General features: G+C 41.4%; 1 protein-coding gene and 1 pseudogene across 1 annotated transcript; both read right to left on the reverse strand.

Annotated features, from left to right (window-relative positions):
* Positions 1 to 838: 838 nt before the first annotated feature.
* LOC148049197 (DGAT1/2-independent enzyme synthesizing storage lipids-like) lies at positions 839 to 21732 on the reverse strand (annotated as a pseudogene).
* On the reverse strand, positions 9741 to 11443 carry LOC148049198 (uncharacterized). The gene is given in 2 exon segments (XM_087706758.1): positions 9741 to 9817; positions 9820 to 11443. Coding segments are annotated over 2 exon segments (1701 nt in total).
* Positions 21733 to 22752: the final 1020 nt, after the last annotated feature.

Below are 22752 nucleotides of genomic sequence, written 5' to 3' on the forward strand. Positions count from 1 at the left end.
TTGTGCCAAATTGATCACTCTCTGCAGTGCCTTCCTGTCTGCAGCTGTTAAACCAGCGTACCATACTGTAATGCAGTATGTGAGGACACTTTCTATGGTGGACCGATAGAAAGAGATTATCAGCTGTTGTTCCACCTGATTTTTTTGCAGGACTCTAAGGAAATGAAGTCTCTGTTGGGCCTTTCCAATCACCAGAGACGTGTTGTTTTTCCAGGTGAGATCTTGACTAATAAGCACCCCCAAGAATTTAAAAGAGGAAACCCTCCCCACAAAACCCCCCTCGATATACAATGGGTAAGGCTCCTCTTTGTGCTTCTGGAAATCTAGCACCATCTCCTTTGTCTTACTAGTATCTAGTTGTAAGTTGTTTCTTGAGCACCTTAATTAATATAAGTTATTAATTAAATCATCGAAGAGTACAGGATTCCCAACTGAATATTTTGTGATCTCTGTATTTGATGAATGATGATCACTCTTTCAGAATAATTTTCAAGTCAGCAGTGCACTCAATCAATCATCATGTAACCTGTTCACTAATATCCTGCTGGACAGAATAAAATCTCTTGTCAACTTCTTTGTAAGGAAAGCAAGAGATATCATACTAACTTTACAAAATTCCTAAGGTCTACTAAGGAAGCTATCTAAAAATATTAGATAAGTTAAGACAGGTTTCTAGTAATTGTTTTCAAAGTGTTTAATGATAAGTTCTTTTATGATAACAGTCTTGCCCTGACATTCTGTTTTTAAAAAGTGCCTGATGGAACGCATGCACTACACATACACACATATTAGCTATATATGCACATATCTTATCCACAAGATTGTCGATGTTATATCACTATTTATCTTTGGCGTGTGCATCAAAGCGTTGCCAAAGAGCATGCAATATGCTTCCTGGGATTTTTTGGTGTTTGTCCCGTAAATCTTCTATTGCCCTTTGAGTCTGTTGGAGCAGTGGAATGGCATGGAGCAGTGGAGTGGGATGGAATGGGACAAAAAAAAAAGGAAAAAAAGAGATTTAATTTAGATTTATGATTCAGCAACTATTGAGAGAACATCCTGGAACTAAATATACAATATATGGACTCTTTAATAGAACACACCACATATTTAAGCACATATATAAAATTCTAACTTGCTCTTCATCACAGTCTTTAACATACATTTGAAAACCAATGTTATCTTTGATTTTATCTTATGGCAAAGATTTTTTTCTCTCTTCCTGCTCATGCTACACCATTTATTTTATTATTATTTTTTTTAAAAAATAGTTTTTATTAAACATTATTACCTTTAAAAACAGAAAGAAAAATACAACAACATAAGAAAAGACAAAACATACATAACAATATAAAGTAAATATACAGCCTTTTGTATCGGCATTCATTAGTTATACATTTTTTTAAGCGTAAAACATACAGATACAAATACAATTTTAAACATACAACCCCCCTCCCCTCCCCCCCCCACGGTGACAGTCATTCACAGCCCAACTTTTTTCTTTCCTTCCTCATTGTTAGGTCTCTAAGCCACATCTTCTCATTACAGAGTTCAGGGATCTATTACAATACCCATGTTCACTTTTAACTTTCCCCATTTTAAGTCCCTGCTGTTCTCTTTGTTGCCCACATATACCATAAGTTCCAGCTAAGATAGTGTTCCGTTTCTCCTTTGTCCCTCAGCCAACCCGTCATTCTATCCATTTCTGCACATTCATAGATCTTTTTAATTATAGCATCTTCCGACGGTATGGTAGTGGATTTCCAAAATTGTGCATAGGTTATTCTTGCGTCCACAATTATATGTAGGCTCAAATGCCATATTGAACTGCTTATGTTTTCTGGTTTAATGCTTAGTAGAAGGTTCTCGGGTCTCCATTCCATGTTTGCCCCGGTAACCTCTTTTAGCCATTTTTTAATCCTTTTCCAATATTTCGTGGCCTCAGTACAGGACCACCAAATATGGTAGAATGTGCCATCCTTTCTTCCACATTTCCAACACAATGGAGATAACTCAGGGAACATCTTGGCTAACCTCGTTGGGGGGAAGTGCCACCTATAAACCATCTTGTATATGTTTTCTTTGAATGCTGTAGATATTGTAAGTTTAATGGTCTTACTCCATAGATCCCACCATTTGCCCATTTCAATTTCATAGCCAAGGTTTCTCTCCCATGCTATTAGAAGGCTTTTGTCCATCTCTTCATTAGCATCTTGGCAGGTCAAAAATTGGTAAATCTTTGATAACATTTTCTTGTCTCCACCAAACAAAATCATATCTAGCCCCTGAGGGTTTGGGTAGATCCCAAAACGTACCTTATCACTTTTAAACCTGTCTCTAACCTGTAAATATTCCCACCATTCCAAATTCCTGCCCTGCTGCTCTAATTCCATCTTTGTTTTCATGTTGCCATCTTCTGTCATGATATCTTTATATGTTATGTTTCTTGTCCAATTAAATACACTGGGATGCGTTAAGGCCTCTAATGGTGCCAACCAGCACGGAACCCTAAGATAGTATTTTTTCTTCATCTTTTCCCAGACCCCCATCAAAATCTTCCGAATATAAAGTCCCATGAAGTACCTATGGGGGTTGTCTCTTTCTTGCCAGAGGGAGGCATGCCATCCCTGAGGGAGGTCATTTCCCTCTATAGCCAATAGGCGCCTTCTACTCAACATCACCCAATCTTTCACCCATGTCATAATTGCTGCATTATAGTATGCTTCCCAGTTGGGTACTCCGAAGCCTCCCAGTTCTCTACGTTTTTGCAATATTTGGGCTTTAATTCGTGCTTTCTTGCCTTGCCATATAAATCGAGTCACTATTGTCTCCAAAGATTTTTTAAAAAAATTGTCCAATTTAGTTGGTGCCGTTTGAAACAGAAACAAAAATTTTGGTAATACATATGTCTTGACTGTCGCGATCCTGCCCATCAGAGACAGTTGTTTGCCACTCCAATTAGTCATATCTTTAGATACCTGCTGTAGCAATTTCATATAGTTATCTGCCTTGATAGAGGAACATCTCTCCGTGAGCCAAATTCCCAAGTATTGTACTTTGTGGGCCATGTTAATCCCTAACAGGCTTCTTACTTCCCTTTTCTGGTTCAGAGTCATATTCTTAATTAACAGTTTTGTCTTCTCTTTGTTTATACGTAGCCCTGCTATCCTACCGTACTCCTCTATTTTACATAAAAGTTGTATCCCAGAAGCCATAGGATCCTCCAGGATAAAAACAAGGTCATCGGCGAAAGCCTGGACCTTAAATTCCTGAGCTTTAGCTCGTAACCCTTTAATTTGTGTGTCACTTCTCACTATTCTAAGAAGGGGTTCTAATGTGAGGATAAACAGTAGGGGGGATAACGGGCATCCTTGTCTTGTGCCTTTACCAATCTCAATATCACCCGCCTCTTCTCCGTTTACCAATAATGTCGCGGTTTGTCGTACATAAATTGCCCGAATTGCATTTAAGAAGTTTTCTCCAAACTTCATATTTTCTAGTTGTGACAACATAAAGTTCCAATTTACCCGATCAAAAGCCTTTTGTGCGTCAAGAAACATAAAGGCCACTTGTTTATCTGGCCGAGCTTCATAATATTCTAAGGCATCCAAAATAATTCTAACATTATCTTTCAAATGCCTTGACGGCAGGAAGCCATTCTGATCAGGGTGTATAAATTTATTAAGGAAGAATTTAAGTCTATCTGCCAGTATAGCTGCAAAGATTTTATAATCCACATTCAAAAGTGAAACGGGCCTATAGTTTTTAATTTGGGTGCGGTCAGCTCCAGCTTTAGGCAAAAGGGTTATATAAGCCTCAGCCCATGATTTCGGTGCGATAGAATCCGTCAAGACAGCATTAAATATTACTATCATCTCTTGTCGTAAAATTTCCAAAAAAGATTTATAGATTTCAACTGGCAAACCATCCATGCCAGGAGTTTTGTTGTTTTCCATTTTTTTGACTGCCTTTTCTAATTCATCTATTGTTATCTTTTGGTTCAGTACCCCTTTTGCTTCATTTGAGATCTTGGGTAGATTTGCATTGTCTAAAAATTCCTTAATTTGGTCTTCAGAAACTTCTTCCCTACTATATAGTTGCTGAAAAAAACCTTGGATAATTTCCTGTTTCTCCCCCTTGGTTTCTACTAATTCCCCTTTACTATTCTGCAGTTGAGCTATATGTCTGCTCTCTCTTTCTTTTCGAAGTCTATAAGAGAGCCAACGACCCGGTTTGTTAGCATGCTCAAAAAAGTTTTGCTTAATCCCCCTAAGTTTCCGAGCAACATCCTCCTGGTCTAGAAGAGAGATCCCGTGCTTAATTCTAGCCATTTCTTCTTTTTTCCTATTATCTAGTGGGTTCTGTTGCAAGGCTTTTTCTACCACCTCCAGTTTAGCTACCCATTTTGCCCTCTCTTCTAATTTTTTCCTGTGTGTGCCTGTTGTATGTTTAATAGCTAGGCCTCTCATATAAGCCTTGGCCGTATCCCAAAGTATTTGTGGGGTTACTCCTTTCCTATTTTCTTCAAAAAAAACACCTCATTTCCCTTTTAAACATTTGCTGAAATTCTTGTTCTTTCACTATCTCTGTATTCATCATCCACCTTCTCTTCCTCCCCTGCCTTACTCCTTTCCACACCAATAAGAGTGGATTATGATCGGCCCAGGTATTAACCTCAATTGCTGCTTCCTTAATCAAATCCCCAATTTCTGGTGTCAACCAGGCCATGTCAATCCTAGAACAGGATTGATGTCTATGTGAAAAGAAAGTAAATTGTTGTTTCTGTGGGTGGAGTTCACGCCATACATCCTTTAATTCATGTTCCTCCCTCATGTCTTCAAACGTTTTGGGGAGAACTCTCCTCCTTTCTCTTAATTTCCCCCCCTTTTGGATGTTTCCTGGGTTATAATCCATTGTCCTATCTGCCACCGCGTTATAATCACCCACCACACATATATGGTCATAGCCTAACTCTGCAATTTTTAAATGCAACTTCTAAAGAAAGTACTTTGGCTGTCATTCGGTGCGTATATGGCCACCAGCAAAATTTTATATCGAACAAATTTCAATTTGACCATTAAAAGTCTACCCTCCCCATCCGTGTACACCAATTTAGAATCGATATGGTCTTTAACATACAACACAATGCACCTTTTCTTTTCATCTGCTAAACTTGTATACATTATACCCAGCCGGGGGTAATACAACACATTTTGCTGGTGGTTCACTATATGTACTTCTTGCAAGCATGTCAAATCACAATTCTTTTTCCGTAGAGCATTCAGTATTTTATTTCTCTTTCTTAGTGAATTCAAACCATTCTAACTTGCTCTTCATCACAGTCTTTAACATACATTTGAAAACCAATGTTATCTTTGATTTTATCTTATGGCAAAGATTTTTTTCTCTCTTCCTGCTCATGCTACACCATTTAGATAAATCACATTTTCCTATAAATCTGAAAATATATGATATGCAAATATCTGTCTCTTTTTGTATACTGTAACAAGAGTAAATTCATGTGGGCGAAAATAAGACCCTGGTAAACGGAGTTGAACATTTGCAGCAATGTCTATAAAAAACAATATCCGTCCTTTGCATGTAAAAACACAAACCTTCATCCCTTTCTCCTTCTTAGAAATGCCCTTGCAGAAGAGTTGGAATTATGCCGTATGGCTGGAGATGGTGTTCAAGCCGCCTTCTACATCCTCTTCTTCTGACCTAGGCTAGACGGTCTGCTGCACCCAGTTGTATAATTAAAAAGCAGAATGCATGCTGATGCCTCTTATTTAATTTGTTCCTAACAGTGGGTTGCTGAATAAACCATAATTGGATAAATTGAAAATATAAACTTATTGGGTAAGAAGAGGTTGAACTCTCCATGATGAAGCTTTAGTGTGATATACAGTATATTTGATGGATATTTTCATTTATACATGCTGTTAATCATATTGTGTAGTTTAAATAAGCGCTGTTTAAACAGTAAGGGGTGAATGGATGATAATGTTACATTGACATTTATGTACCAAACACTCAACAATATTTCTGCATATATACTTAGTCTATTTCAATAACTGTCTGCAAATAGTTATTATAGAATTTATAATTTCATAAAGAAGGAAGTTTTAATTTGAATGGATATTTTCTCTTTAGAATAGAAATACGCTTACCTGTTCAGCTAAGTTTTCAGGAGTTATATCTGGATCATATGGAATTGGTTTTCCAATATGGGTTATAAGTTTAACTGGAAACATTCCATACAATGGAAAGATGAACCATCGGTTTCTCTCATAAAACCATCTCATTGGTCCTGGGTACAAATTTTAGAAAATATGATATGTATATTAGTAGATTGCCAAGAGTTTCATATTTGACTTTGTTGGGAGCCTATATTTAAATGCAATAATTAATGCCAGCAATGAAATCAACTGAATATCCATAACTTCTGAGTCATCTGTATGTTTTGTAATCCCATGACATCACGTCAGTTATGGGAAATGTATTAAATCAGTTTTTACACCAAAGCCCTGGAGTTAATGCCAGCAATGAAATCAACTAATGGAAGCTTTTGCAGTGTATAGAAACAAGAAAATAAGCCATCATGTTTGGAACCTTACAGTTTGTAAAATACAATTTAGATTAAAAGTTATTAAAAAATTAGAGTTAGGAAACATAAATAGACACATAAATAGACACACAAATATAAGTAGCCAGACAAACAGCAGGTTGATAGATAGTAGACAGATAAACAGACAAGACAGGCAGTCTTTCCAGGATAATTACCAATTAATTTACAGAATATGGATAACTTTGCTGAATATCCATAATTTCTGGGTCATCCCTGTGCGTTGTAATCCCATGACATCACGTCAGTTATGGGAAATGTATTAAATCAGTTTTTACACCAAAGCCCTGGAGTTCTGGAATATGTACATATGTATGTATATGTATACAGTATACGTGTTTGCATATCTGTAGATTTGTAAATCTATATCTAGAGATAGATAGATAAATAGATAGATAGATAGATAGAATATAGATAGATACATAGACAGAAAGACAGACAGACAGACAGACAGACAGACAGAAAGACAGAAAGACATACATATATACAGACATGCAGACAGATAGACAGACAGACAGACAGACAGTCAGACAGATATCTGAAGAGAGAGCATATATAGTCTTTTCACATTCTAGGTGAAAACTAATATGTATTGGTATTGGTATTGGTATTTTATTATTTGTATGCCGCCCTTCTCTGGGAGGACTCAGGGCGGCGAACAATTCAAGGGGGAAAAAAAGAGGGGAACATAAAAGACAAAATACAAATAATAAAAGTAGACAACAGTCGCACAACCATACATGTCGAGAGGGGAGGGAACTCATCACCCCCAGGCCTGCCGGCAAAGCCAGGTTTTGACGGCTTTTCGGAAGGCCTGGAGAGAGGTGAGGGTCCGAATCCCTGCGGGGAGTTCATTCCAGAGGGCCGGAGCTGCCACAGAGAAGGCCCTCCCTCGGGTAATAGCCAGGTGGCATTGGCTGGTAGGATGGCACCCGGAGGAGGCCAACCCTGTGAGATCTAATGGGTCTGTGGGAGGTAATTGGCAGCAGGCGGTCTCTCAAGTACCCAGATCCAATACCATGAAGGGCTTTATAAGTTACGACTAGCACCTTGAAGCGTATCCGGAGACTGATCGGTAACCAGTGCAGCTCGCGGAGGATAGGTGTAACATGGGTGTACCGAGGTGCACCCACAATCGCTCGCGCGGCTGCGTTCTGGACGAGTTGAAGTCTCTGAATACTCTTCAAGGGCTGCCCCATGTAGAGCGCATTGCAGTAGTCCAGTCTTGAGGTCATGAGGGCGTGAGTGACTGTTGCGAGTGCCTCCCGGTCCAGGTAGGGACGCAACTGGTGCACCAGGCGAACCTGGGCAAATGCCCCCCTGGTCACAGCCGACAAATGGTGTTCTAAAGTCAGCTGTGGATCCAGGAGGACCCCCAAGTTGCGAGCCCTGTCTGAGGGGAGTAGGTTTTCACCCCCCAGCCTGAGTGATGGAATATTGACCAAGTTTTTGGGAGGAAAACACAACAGCCACTCAGTCTTGTCTGGATTGAGTACAAGCTTGTTAATCCCCATCCAGACCCTAACAGTCTCCAGGCACTGGCACATCATGTCAACCGCTTCACTGAGTTGGCACGGGGCGGACAGATACAACTGTGTATCGTCCGCATATTGATGGTGTTTTATCCTGTGCCGTCGAATGATCTCACCCAGTGGCTTCATGTAGATATTAAATAGCAGGGGGGACAGGACCGAACCCTGAGGAACCCCGTATTTCAGGGGCCTAGGGGTCGACCTCTCCTCCCCAACTAACACCGACTGCGACCTGTCCGAGAGGTAGGAGGAGAACCACCAAAAAACGGTGCCTCCCACCCCCACCTCTCGCAACCGTCGCAGAAGGATACCATTTCATTTTTTCATTTTCCCTTTATTTGTATGCCGCCCTTTTCCCTGGGGGGACTCAGGGCGGCTCACAGTTCAAAAAAAGGGGGGGGGAGGACAAACAATTTCCAACATACAGACAATACAACATATTAAAAAAACCACAACAGCCACACAAATTCGAGTGGGGTTAGAGTCTTAACCCCAGGCCAGCCGGGACAGCCAGATCTTTAGGGCGGCGCGGAAGGACTGGAGGGTGGTGAGGGTCCGAATCTCCACGGGGAGTTCGTTCCAGAGGGTCGGAGCAGCCACCGAGAAGGCTCTCCTCCGGGTAGTTGCCAGTCTACACTGGCTAGATGATGGAATTCGGAGGAGGCCTAATCTATGCAATCGTATCGGTCTAGTGGAGGTAATTGGCAGTAGGCGGTCTCTCAAGTACCCAGGTCCAATACCATGAAGGGCTTTGTAGGTGATAAGTAGCACCTTGAATCGCACCCGGAGATCAACAGGTAGCCAGTGCAGCTCGCGGAGGATAGGTGTTACGTGGGTGAACCGAGGTGCACCCATGATCGCTTGCGCGGCCGCATTCTGGACCAGCTGAAGTCGCCGAATGCTCTTCAAGGGCACGAGTGACTGTTGTGAGGGCCTCCCGGTTCAGGTAGGGACGCAACTGGTGCACCAGGCGAACCTGGGCAAATGCCCCCCTGGTCACAGCTGACAAATGATGTTCGAAAGTCAGCTGTGGGTCCAGGAGGACTCCCAAGTTGCGAACCCTGTCTCAGGGGCGTACAATTTGACCCCCCAGCCTGAGAGATGGAACACTTGGCCAATTCGCGGGAGGGAAACACAGCAGCCACTCGGTCTTTTCTGGATTGAGCACAAGTTTGTTGACCCCCATCCAGTCTTTAACAGCCTCAAGACCCTGGCTCATCACATCCATCGCTTCGTTGAGTTGGCACGGGGCGGACAGATACAACTGTGTATCGTCCGCATACTGGTGGTATTTTATCCCGTGCCGTCGAATGATCTCACCCAGCGGTTTCATGTAGATGTTGAAAAGAAGGGGGGACAGGACCGAACCCGTTAGGGGCCTAGGGGTCGATCTCTGCCCCCCGACTAACACCGACTGCGACCTGTCCGAGAGGTAAGAGGAGAACCACTGTAAAACAGCGCATCCCACCCCCACCTCCTGCAGTCGTCGCAGAAGGATACCATGGTCGATGGTATCGAAAGCTGCCGAGAGGTCAAGGAGCACCAGGATGGAGGCGTGGCCTCCATCCCTGGCTCTCCAGAGATCATCGGTCAACGCGACCAAAGCGGTTTCTGTGCTGCAGCCGGGTCTGAAGCCTGACTGGAATGGATCGAGATAGTTGGCTTCCTCCAAGGACCGCTGGAGCTGAAAGGCCACCACCTTCTCAACAACCTTCCCCACAAAGGGGAGGTTGGAAACCGGACGGTAGTTATTTAAAACAGCTGGATCCAAGGATGGTTTCTTCAGGAGGGGTCTCACCACCGCCGCCTTTAAAGTGGGGGGAAAGACCCCCTCCCGTAGAGAGGCAGTAACAACCGCCTGGATCCAGCCTCGTGTCACCTCTCTGCTGTTTACAACCAGCCAGGAGGGGCACGGGTCCAGCACACATGTGGAGGCACCTACAGCTCTCATTGCCTTGTCCACATCCTCAGGGGTAACAGCTTGAAACTCAATCCAGCGATGACTTACCAGATTATCCCTTAGTGCCTCGGCTGGTTCTGCAGAATTGGAGTCCAGGTCCGCCCAGAACCGAGCAACCTTGTCTGCGAGGAATTGGACGTAATCCTCAGCCCTGCCCTGCAGCGGATCACCTGTATCCCTCCTATTTAGGAGGGAACGGGTTATCCTAAACAGGGCGGCTGGGCGCGACTCGGCAGACGCAACCAGAGAGGCAATGTGTGTTCCCTTAGCCGTCCTAATTGCTCGAATGTATTCTCTGGTGCAGGTTGTTAAAAGTGCTTGGCTCGATTCGGATTTACTGGACCTCCATAAGTGCTCTAGGCGTCTCCTTTGGCGCTTCCTCTCCCGGAGATTCTCAGTAAACCAAGGAGCCCTCCAGGATCCACTGCCTCGGAGAGGCCGTAGAGGCGCAATCTGGTTAAGAGACTTCGTTGCTGCCAAGTTCCAGGCCGCAACCAGTGTCTCCGCTGGACTGCGGGCGAGAGTATCAGGAATAACCCCAAGCTCCGTCTGGAACCTTAAGGGGTCCATAAGTCGCCTGGGGCGGAACCACCTGGTCGGTTCCTCCTCCCTACGGTGGGGGTTTGGCCTCCGGAAGTCTAGCCTCAGTAGGCAGTGGTCTGACCACGACAGGGGTATGATCTCATTACCCCTCAGACCAAGATCACAAATCCACTGCTCCGAGAGGAATACGAGGTCGAGCGTGTGACCCGCTGAGTGGGTTGGTCCTTGGATTACTTGGGTCAAGCCCATGGTTGTCATGGAAGCCATGAACTCCTGCGCTCCATCAGAGTGTTCACCGAGCGAAGGCAAATTGAAGTCCCCCAGAACCATAAGTCTGGGGAACTCAACTGCCAGCTCGGCTATCGACTCGAGGAGCGAGGGGAGGGCTGCTGCAACGCAGTTAGGAGGCAGGTATGTTAGCAGCAGACCCACTTGACCCTTGAGGTCCAACTTCACCAGCAGGGACTCACACCCGACAAGCTCCGGAGCAGGGATCCTACGAGGTGCTAGAGACTCTCGGATAACAATGGCCACACCCCCACCCCTTCTCTGAGCTCTCGGCTGATGGAGCACCTGAAAACCCTCTGGGCACATCTCTACGAGGGGGACTCCTCCCTCCGGGCCCAGCCAGGTCTCAGTAATACATGCCAGGTCTGCCCTCTCATCTAAAATTAAGTCCTGAACGAGAGGAGCTTTATGAACTACAGACCTGGCATTTAGCGACAGCAGCCTGAGGCCAGGGTCCTGATTACTCACACCACCTGGCCTTGGAGTGGGACTCATAGGGCCGGAAGGAGGGATCTCTGTGACGTAGCGAGCCCTCCTTCCCCGGTAATGGCCTGCCCTAAAGTCCCCGCCATATCTGCCCCTCCCTGTTAAGACCGTAATGCTCCGGCCCACTCCCGTGTCCGTGGTCCCCCTATCCACCCCCATAACCCCTGCGTGCTCCGGCAGGCCCTTCGAAACAAGCATTCTGCGGCTGGGATTGACCCAGGCCCCTCTAATACTTCTGCAGATCACTCAGTATAGAGGGTGCCTGGGTGAGGCCCCAGCCTATTCAGACATACACAATCACAACACCATTCAGTCCCCACTAACAATTTAAAAACACAGAGAGAAATACAACAATGATAGGGGTTAAAAGTGGGCACATACACCAACAGTCACATCATTCACACCTCATTCATAAAATGCGGAGACTAAGTTGCGCAATCTAGGATGGGACAAAGTGAGAAGGGGGAAGGTCGATGGTATCGAAGGCCGCTGAGAGGTCAAGGAGCACTAGGATGGAGGAATGACCTCCATCCCTGGCTCTCCAGAGATCATCGGTCAGTGCGACCAAAGCAGTTTCCGTGCTGTAGCCAGGCCTGAAACCAGACTGAAAGGAGTCTAGATAATCGGCTTCATCCAAGGACCGCAGGAGTTGCGAGGCCACCACTTTCTCAACAACCTTCCCAATGAAGGGGATGTTGGAGACTGGACGGTAGTTGTTCAAACTGGCTGGGTCCAGTGATGGCTTCTTCAGGAGGGGTCTCACCACTGCTACCTTCAATGCCGGTGGAAAGAAACCCTCCCGAAGAGAGGCATTCACCATCACCTGGATCCAGCCCCGCGTCACCTCCCTGCTGTTTGCGACCAGCCAGGAGGGGCACGGGTCCAGTACACATGTGGAGACACTCACTGCTCCCATGGCCTTGTCCACTTCACCACCTCTTAAAACAGTTTTCCTAATAATAAAATAAAAATAATCCCAAATTAATCTACCCCAAATATATTTTTTAGTTTACTTAGAACCCAGATTTAGCTATTTTTCATTCAAATTAAATATGGTAAGCAAAGATGCAGATGTACAAATTTATAGTCTTAAATAAATAACATTTTCAAGAATATGTAAAGTTTTACTTACTTATGTTTGCATATGCCATATATCCTTCTCTACTATTTTGTGTAAACAAAGGAACGATTGGCTAGAAGAAATAAAAGAGACAAATAATGAGCTTCTTTTAGTTATAATATGTGAAAGGAATAAAATGTATTGGTTGGACATAAAATACATCAATTAAAAGGTTATTTTAACTAATATGAACAATATATTGTATAAGATCATTGTATTTTTATCACATCCCTTTTCAGCAGGGCATTGTTGAACTAAATGTAGTTTGGTGTGTCATTGTACTAAATGTAGTTCAGGTACTGACATGCTGAACTTTTTTTTCTTAATGCTGATATTTCATGCTCATGCATCCAAAAGATCCTGATTTTTAAACTAACATTAAACTTCAGTTTTATTTTTCACATAACCAACTAATATGCAAAGGGAAGACAAAGGCAAGAGTTGAATGAAAATATTATGATTCTTTTTTTATTGAGCGTTTATTACATTGTCCTATAACTTTGTCCATCTTTCTTACAGATAAATTTACTCCTTCAGATCAGTTATTGGCATCTAGCATACTCAGGCAAATGCTGACACAGGCACCACGGGTGAGTCTTTCGCTGTTTTCAGGGCAGCCCAGTGGGCCAGGCCTAAGCAGGCTGGTTACAACCCCCAGGCCTTGAGTTTACCACACTGACATAGACCTTTGGGGGAAGGTAGAAACCTTCCAGAACCTTCCAATTCAGAGGCAGAAATGTTCCAATGAGGTGAAAATGAACTAAAATTTCCATATTTTTTTTTTTGCATTGCAGGCGCATTATGGCTGAAAAGGTAACTGGATGTAAGATCTGGACAGCCAAAACTCTGTCTGGAATTGAGATCTGGAGTTTGCCCAAATGTACGCCATAAAGCACACTAAGCCTTTAAGGTCTTCAAGGTCCTCTTCTTTTTAATCCTTTGGGAGTTTTACTGTTTATTGTTTCTTTAAGACTGAAAATCATTCAGCACTTCAAGTTTACCATTTGCTGAATTACTTAATCTTTAATACATTTAAAAAGAAAAACATATTTTTTCCAGCTTGGTGAGATCTTTATTTGTTTGCATCCCTCCCCAAATATACAACAAAGATGTGATTTTTAGAGTCATTTTTTAAAAGTTTTTAAAAATGTTAAGACTTTGTAAAATTGATTTAAAGAAAGAAATTGAAATTAATTATACCTTCCAATGTGGAAAAAAGCATACTATTTACATATCTATAGTGATTCTGTCATCCAGGTCATGATTGCCCAAATGTTTGAAAACATTTTGCTTCTCATCCAAGAAGTTTCTTGGATAAGAAGCAAAACATCTTCAAAGAAAATCCAGAAAGTCCAGTTGCCTCTTGAAAAAGTGTCATGTTTACATTACATTCTTAAAAGAAAACTTTGAAAGTTGATTACTAGAGCACAGATGTGTACTTTAAATGAGATGTATGACCTGTGGATTGAAAATCTTTGTAATCTCAAGTTTAAAATTTGCTGAATGGGTTTATTTTCAATCAAATGAAAAGCTAAATTCAATAGTTTTCATATTCACTCTCATAGCTATTTTCTAACTAACTTCCACCAATATCACTTTTGTAAGGGAAGGTAAAGATGGAACTTTTTTGAATGTGAACCAGGCAGATATAGATACGCCCACTAATCAATCAAACACACACACACACACAACTCACCTGTTTTGAGATCTGTTAAAAGGAATTAAACATAGAAAACACAAGTTAACTGCCTGATTCCACCAAATTTTGCACCAAATTTTATATATCAATGGCTTTCTTTTTTATTTTTTTTCTGGGGAGTGCAGGAGAGCAGCATAATTTTTAAGTTTTATAGGACAATGACTTTATTTCTAATTTTATGTATACTTGTATTATTATATACTTGTATAAATAATACTTGCATTATTTATCACTTTACTTTTTCCACTTTTTTTCCAGGAGATGTGGCGAGAGCAGCATACTTTTTATTACAATCAAATTTGGCATAGATGGATAAGTCATAAGGTTTGTTTCCTGTGTACTGCCTTTAATATCTAATCGTTGATGCATTGTATGGATTGCTTAGGGTTGGATAGGCAAATTTTTACTAGAGCAAAAGGAAACACAACCCTTCCTTCCTATTTTAATTATTACTTTTATTTTCACTACTTTTGTAGTTATACTATTTGTATGCATGACAACATAATGTATAATATATGCATTTATACTTTCATTGTCTTAAATAGTTTAGCATAATAAATTGATGAAAATAAAAAAAGTGATTTGAATTATGTAAACTGAAAGAAATAAGATTTTTCTTTTCCTGGTTTGGCAAATCTGATTTGTGGTTTTATGCACCCTTCTGTGCATTAGCAAATAGCTTAAAAATAAATAGATAATATTTGCAAATGCATATTCCACTTAAAAGACCACTAGGAAAAAATATGAAGACAAATGGCTTACCACTTTGGCATCTATAGCTACATGAGCAAATCCTTTACGTTTTCCCCATATTACTTTATACTGGTTATTTCCATAGTTCTGCTCTCGTAGTCCTCCTGGTGCAATTCCAAGTAAGTGCCCTTGTTTCAGAACGTTTATACACCTTTCTCTTGTAGAACAATCACAGCGATGAACAGAAATGAATTGTTTTAGTCCTGCAAAAGCAGACCTAAGAAATCATTCTGTTCTTGCTTGTAAAAGAAAGCAGAATACATGTATTTCCATAATAACATAACTCCAAATAAGACCTTGGAGAAGAAAAATTGGACTTCACACGCTAGTGAATCAATTTTATTAACTCCCCCCCACAAACCCACCCGCCTAAACATAGTAATTTTTTTACCTGGTAAACTCAAGATCAAATCCTCTATCACAGAATAGCAGAATCTCCCAGTGAGTCTATACAACCTTATTGCAAAACAGTGATAGTCAATTGGATAGCTTCCATGATAATAGACAAGAAGTGCTGGTCCTTGGGGTAAATTTTCTAGTCCAGAAATCTAATAACCTGTTATTGGGAGAACAATGAAATGGCTTCAGCTTTTTTTGTCACAAGAGTTTCCTATAGAAGATCACATAAAAATATGGCATATTTTTCTTTTCAAGCTAAATATTTTAAATCAAATGTGCTTTTTGGAACCATCACATTGAATCCTAAAAAAATAAAAAAGACTCTTCTGAGAAATCAATGTTATTGCTTTTGTGATCCTGCACATCTGGCCTAGTTTCCTATAAGTTATTTAGATTCGTGTTAGTTAATGGCATCAAACCTTTCCCACAAATATTTATGTCTTTGAAAATTTTGTCCATTTTAAAAAACTCATTTTTAAAAATACAGTTTTGGTATTCTGTTGATACTTTCCAAAATTCTTACAAATATATAGAATGTATGGGCTTTAGATGGCTTCTTCCAGCTTTATCCAAAGGTATAGTTAATGGTAATGTTTAATAGCTTAACTACAATTTTGAAAAAACAAGTTTAAATTAAAACAGCTCATTTGGAGTTTAATTATAAGTCACAGGGAAAATTGTACATGGTAGAGGCAAGGATTAGAAGAAATATTCCTGATTTAATTTGTTTACTGTCAGACCTCTAGGTATTGTACTTTGCATATGAAATAAAATTCCAATTATTTTAATTGTCAAAAAGACTAGAATTACAGATTACTAGGTTGGATGGCCAGACCCAAACCAGGAGAAATTATGTCTTAATGTAAAATGTAAAGCCAATGTGTTTCTAAGCAACTGAAACCTTAGCACAAAATATATTATAGGTCTTCTTGTGATTATAATAGGAGAAGCCATATGATCGCTTCACCCAATGACTCAATGTTTTCCAAATTGCAGTCACTAAATAGAGCACTGGGGAGAAGGCCTGGGCTTTTTTGGGTTGCTCTGCCGGTGATGATAGGCACATGCCTCCCTTACACATGGGAGACCCAGGCGCTATTCCCTGTCCCATCAGGGAAAACATTTGCTAGTGTTTTTACTAGATATAAGGTCTTGCTCCTCCAATGTACTGATCAATATCCTCTCTGTTTTTTTTAACTTTTCCTAAGATGATTATATACTGGTTTTTATTTTTATAATTCTGAATTTTTAGGAATATAATGATATGAAGATGTATATATATCTGGCTTATCAGCTGTGAACAGGAAGGCACTGCAGAGAGTGATCAATTTGGCATAAGAAACCATTGGTTGCCCTCTGGATGACATCGCCAGGTCTCGCTACTTTAGCAGACTAAGGAAGATACTCAGAGCTGATTCACATACTGGTCAGTGTCTCTTTGCACTTCTACTATCGGGCAGAGGACATCAAAGTATAGCCAGCCGAACAAATAGCTTTAAGAATAGTTTCTATCCTTAGGCTGTCAGACTTTTAAATGCAACCACAATCACTCCATGCACATGCGGAAACGTACGAGTAGTTTTTTCTTTTTCTTTCTTTTTTCGTTTCTACTATAATTTTGCACCAGTGAGTCTAAAACCAATTTCACTGTATTTATTTTGTACAATAACAATACAGACTATACTACTATACCTAAATATTTCTGGTATTTTATGGTTAGTTTTACAGTATACATAGGGTTGATCTTATTATTATTTTAAAATTATGTATGTATGAGACTAAAGATGAAACAAGCCCATAAGCAGTGTAGACAAAAAGCCAGAAATTAGGTCTTCTAGATTATGGAACCATAGAATCATAGAGATGGAAGAGACTTTGGAGGTCTTCTACTCTAACCCATGGCCAAAGCATGAAACGTATAACATTTCAGTCAAATGGTTGACCTTTTTATTTTTGAAAACCTCCAGGAAGTATATACGAAGGACCTAAGTCTTTAAGGAAACAAATCAAAAATGTCACCCAAACTAGACTAAAGAAATTGAGCCTGAGCACATGGAAAACCCTTCCCAAAGTCCCACCAACAGACTTGAAACTGATCACGGCAAGTCCTACGAATCAACAAACTGAATTCTTTGGTGGATAAAAGGGATTCTAAGGCCTGTGCATTTTGAGTTAACTTTTGATCTATAATTGGTGGCTTCCATCCTTCTGACTAATACTTGGCAGCCTAGCTGAGAAGGATGTGACAAATATGGATAAGTGTCTGTGTGCATGTGAGAAAATGAAAATGTACATTGCAAAACCAGTAAAGTTTTTCACTTACTTTAAATTCTTCAGGCCTCCGCAAATTCCAAAGAACCAGTTGTAACTCAGTATTCAGTTAAAAATAATTGGATCATGGGTGTTGACCTGGGCTGCGAGTGTGTGTGTGTGTGTGTGTGTGTGTGTTTGTGAGCAGTGACATGCAGTCAGGGGAGGCAGGGGAGGCTGAGCCTCACCACTGTCATCATGAAAAGAAAAAAAATGTAAAAGGAAAAGGCAAGAGCTGTAGTCAGGATAAGCTAGTTGCTGCCAGAGTCACCATGGATGGCTCTGCTTAGTGCTTAACTGTTTAAAAAAGCCTCTAAAAAGTGCCCTCTACAGGAGGAGGCAGGAGAACCACGTGCCTCATTTTAATCTGACTTTATGATCACTTGAGCAACCCTTAGGCAAGAGTTAAAAGCTGAAAAAAGCCTTATGTAGATGAGTCACGTAGTTCTCTTGCCTCCTCCTGTAGAGGGAGTTTTTTAGAGGCTTTTTAAAATAGTTAAGCAGAGTCATCCATTGGGCACTCTGGCGGCAACTAGCCCAGCCTGACCTCAGCAGCTCTTGCCTTTTTCCTTTTACATTTTTACATTTTCATGATGGCAGGCAAGAGCAGAGTTGAAATCCTTTGTGAAACAGCTTGAAAAGGTATGTGGGTCGAAGGGACTTTGCAACTTTGTATATGTGTGTGTGTGTTTGAGAGTGAAGAGAGGGAAGGGGTTAGGAGAGGCAAGGAGGGCAGCCTGCAAGCTTTCTTTCTCTGTGTCCGCGGCAGCCCGCCAGCAGAGGCGGGTCTTTTACCCTCCTCTGCTAGTGGGCTGACGCTTTCTTTTGCCCAGAGGCGGGTAGCTCAGGCAGGCTGGCGGGCTGCCGCTTTCTTTTGCCCAGAAGCGGGAAGCTCAGGCGGGCTGCCAGGCTGCCGTTTTCTTTCTCTTTCTTGCCCCTTTCTCTCTTTTGCAGCAGCCGTGGACATAGAGGGGGGCAAAATAAAGTGAGCTTGTGGACTGCTGCTTTCTTTTGGCCAGAGGTGGGCAGCTCAGGTGGGCTGCTCCCTCTGGGCAAAAGAAAGAAAGTGGCAGTCTGCCAGCTGGCTTTCTTTTGCCGGCCTCTATGTCCATGGCTGCTGTGGACACAGAGGCAGAAAAAAGAAAGTGAGCTGGCGGGCTGCTGCTTTCTTTTGCCCAGAGGCGGGCAGCTCAGTTGGGCTGCTCCCTCTGGGAAAAAAGAAAGAAAGTGGCAGCCTGCTAGCTCACTTTCTTTTGCCGGCCTGTATGTCCACGGCTGCTGTGGACACAGAGGCGGGCAAAAGAAAGCGAGCTGGCGGGTTGCCGCTTTCTTTCTTTTGCAGCAGCCGCGGACATAGAGGCCAGCAAAAGAAAGTGAGCTGGCAGGCTGCGGCTTTCTTTTACCCGCCACAGGTGAAGGCAGCTCAGGAGGGCTGGCGGGCTGCCGCTTTCTTTTGCCCACCTCTATGTCCGCGGCAGCCGCAGAAACAGTGGCCATCAAAAGCAAGCAAGCTGGTGGGCTGTCAGATCTCAGGCGGGCGAAAGAAAGAAAGAACTTTAGACAGTGGGATGTTGGGGGAGAAGACTGCCTCACCAGCCATAAACCTCACAGCACATCACTGTGTGTGAGTGACCATAAGCAAACTTGATATTGTGTGTAATACCTGCAATTAGTTTCTTAAATTGAGGTTAAGGCAGCTCCTGCATTCAGTTCTGCAACCTCAAAGATTAAGGGAGTTTGTTGACTAATTGTAGAAGCATTTTTTAATAAGTGAATTCTATATAAATTGGCAGTATGCAGCCTCAGTTTCCCCTTTATTTTCTACTACATTCTGATGAGGTTTCAAGATGCAAATGACTGCAGTTAAGGGTTGGCCCCAAGAATTATGTCTATGAGTGAAAATAAATTCCTTCTCTCTGCCTTAAAGAATTAATGAAGAACATCCTACTTACCATGCAATATCTTTCCAAACAAGTCTGTTATCCATGCGTAAATTTCCTTTGGCATATCCCATTGTTTGCTATTGCCATCTTCTGGAAAATTACCAATTTTCCCCCCACACATAATATACTAGACTAGTGGTATAGAAGAATGAAAATGCAAATATAACTGGATAATATAATATTATCAATATTACTAACACTGTTATGGGATATACTATAAAGCCTGCACATTCTTCCAAAATGTAAGTTGGCCAGATGAAATATTCTTTTCCAGGGGTATAGTAAATATTTTCTGCAGTCATGTTTAAACTCAGACTACAGGAATAAAAGTCCAAAAATGTTTTCTTCCTGAAAAAAACCATACAAACATTCTTTAATATAATTACTATTTGCAATATTGAGCTTTCGGATAAGAGCAGAATATCAGAATAGCACTGAATACATTGTAATGATGCTTTCAAATAGCCTAATGGAGAAGATTGGGCTGAGATGATAAAACAAATCAAATCTTAGTACAATCAATCAAACTATTGGTACTTTTAATGAAATATTATTAGTATAATTAGAGGCTGACACTAAACTTGTTTTTTTAACCAACCAAGAAAGAAAAGGTTTGACCAGCCAAAGGTGTCTATTCAGAAGGGAGTCCTTGATTTTTGAAACAACTTGTGGGTTTTTGTGCATACAAGACAAATCTTGAAATCCTCTGTTAAAAATCTGTCATAGAAACTCTTTCTTCCTGACTGATGTCCATTCTGTCCCTGAGCTTCTACCTCCTCCTTTATTTTTATTAGAAAGGGATCAATTGTAGACTTCTTGCAAGAAACTCACCTTCTGTTCCCTTCTGCTAGAACCTGTTTCATTATGACAGGCATCTCCAAGGCAGAATGTGATTAAAACAGGGATGGTAGTTCTGTCTGAGGACACTAATCTTCAGTAGGCAAGTTAGCTTCAATTAATAGAAACAAACACTAAAATAGGTTTGTGTCTGAGGACATTAATCTTCAGTTGGCAAGTTAGCTTCAAGAGTTTCATCACCATAAATTCCAAAATCCGACTCTTGTAGTTCTACTGCAGCTAAAATATCAGGGATGTTGCACAGCAAAGCAGTCTCCCAGAGTTTCTAAAAACATTGTGCTACTCTAACATAGTAATTGTTTTACTCCCATTTAATATAACTGTTTTAAAAAGAAACATTGGTTATAAATCTAAACATTCTATAGCTGCTGAGTATATTGAGTTCGAGGGAAAAAAATGATGTGCACGGATTCAACAGAACAGATGCCAAAGCAGCCGTATAAGTATGGAAAAAGGCACCCACTCCCTTAACTGTTCAGTAAGAAATGCTTCATTTAAGGATTTCCTTATACCACTATACAGTAATGCAGAACAGGGTGAAGAAATATCTTGCCTCGCAATCTATCAATCTTTCACAATCTATTATTAAGGAAACGCTCTGATTTACTGACAGAATGAGTAATAAATTCATTATTCAGAATAATAAATATAATTTTTCTAAAAAATATTAATAATGAATAAATATTTCCTGTCTTTGTTTTCTGTGAGCTAACCTGCTCAAAGAACTTCTAGCAGAATGAGACAGATAGAAGCAATAGCATAACACTATTCCATGCACACTCTGATAGCTGGTATCACTATTAGCCTTTCTTCTTGGTTCATAGATGAAATAATATAGCAGTAATATTTCAGATTCTACAGATATTTGAAAAGCTACCTCAGAATGGCCACAAAGTCTTGTAATAATATTCAGCTTTTTGCAAAATGATTCTAAGACTCTTCATCCGACCCCCCAAGTCATTTAGAACAGGTGATAAAAATAGTTAATTCAACTGAATTTCCTTCAGAATGAAACAGTAATTTATACATTAACAACCTCTCACTATCCAACTTTTCTGCAATAGAAATATCCTACTGAGGTCAATGTCAAAACATTAAAAGAAAAGTTGTAAATTTATGAACAATCAGAGCATTATTGATTAAAAACAGAAGGGACCCACTGGTATTGAAAAAAAGAGATGAATTTCACCTGCATACACAATCATTACCTCCTTCAAACAGCTTGCTTGGAAGATCAATTTTACGCTGATGAAATATGGTTTTAAATGATTGAATAAATGAATAAATTCTCCTCCCTCAGAGGGTGGAGTGAGAACAAACTCAATTCATCTACCTAGAATTAACCATTCTTTTAGCCAATGTCAACATTGATCTTTAAGTGAAGAACAAGTAGCTTATGAAATGAGAATTAAGTCTGCTCTAACTGTTCTCATGGTGCCTTGTGCTTAATCAACCTTAGATGACTCCTGGTTTGTTATTCTGCTGAGTTGACATTCCACTTGGTTCAGCAGAGGCAGATTTATCTGAGTCTGAGTCCTGGGCCATGAGATCCTTTGGGAGCTGTGATCTGATGTAATCTCATGCAGGAAGGCATTTTGTGGGAATATCAGTTTTTGATATTACACAAAGGAAACTGCTTTGGTCGTGCTGATCAATGATCTCTGGAGAGCAAGGGACAGGGGCCATGCCTCCGTCCTAGGTCTCCTTGACCTCTCAGTGGCCTTCGATACCATCGACCATGGTATCTTTCTGCAGCGGTTGTGGGAGGTGGGAGTGGGAGGCACCGTTCTTCGGTGGTTCTCCTCCTACCTCTCGGACACCTCGCAGTCGGTGTTGGTTGGAGGACAGAGGTCGACCCCTAGGCCCCTTAAGTATGGGGTGCCACAGGGTTCGGTCTTGTCCCCCCTCCTGTTTAACATCTACATGAAGCTACTGGGTGAGATCATTCGGCGGCATTGGATAAAATACCACCAATATGCGGACGATACACAGCTGTATCTGTCTGTCGCGTGCCAACTCAGTGAAGCGGTTGTTGCGATGTGTGAGTGCCTGGAGTATGTTAGGGTCTGGATGGGTGTGAACAAGCTTGCACTCAATCCCGACAAGACCGAGTGGCTTGTGTTTTTCCCTCCCAATAATTGGCCTTGTATTCCATCTCTCAGTCTGGGGGGTGAAATTATATGCCCCTCAGACAGGGTCCGCAATTTGGGAATCCTCCTGGATCCACAGCTGACTT

Source organism: Thamnophis sirtalis, unplaced genomic scaffold (genome assembly GCF_051295495.1).
Source record: "Thamnophis sirtalis isolate CommonGarterSnake01/CBP01778 unplaced genomic scaffold, rThaSir2_p1.2 scaffold_2, whole genome shotgun sequence".
Lineage (NCBI taxonomy): Eukaryota > Metazoa > Chordata > Lepidosauria > Squamata > Natricidae > Thamnophis > Thamnophis sirtalis.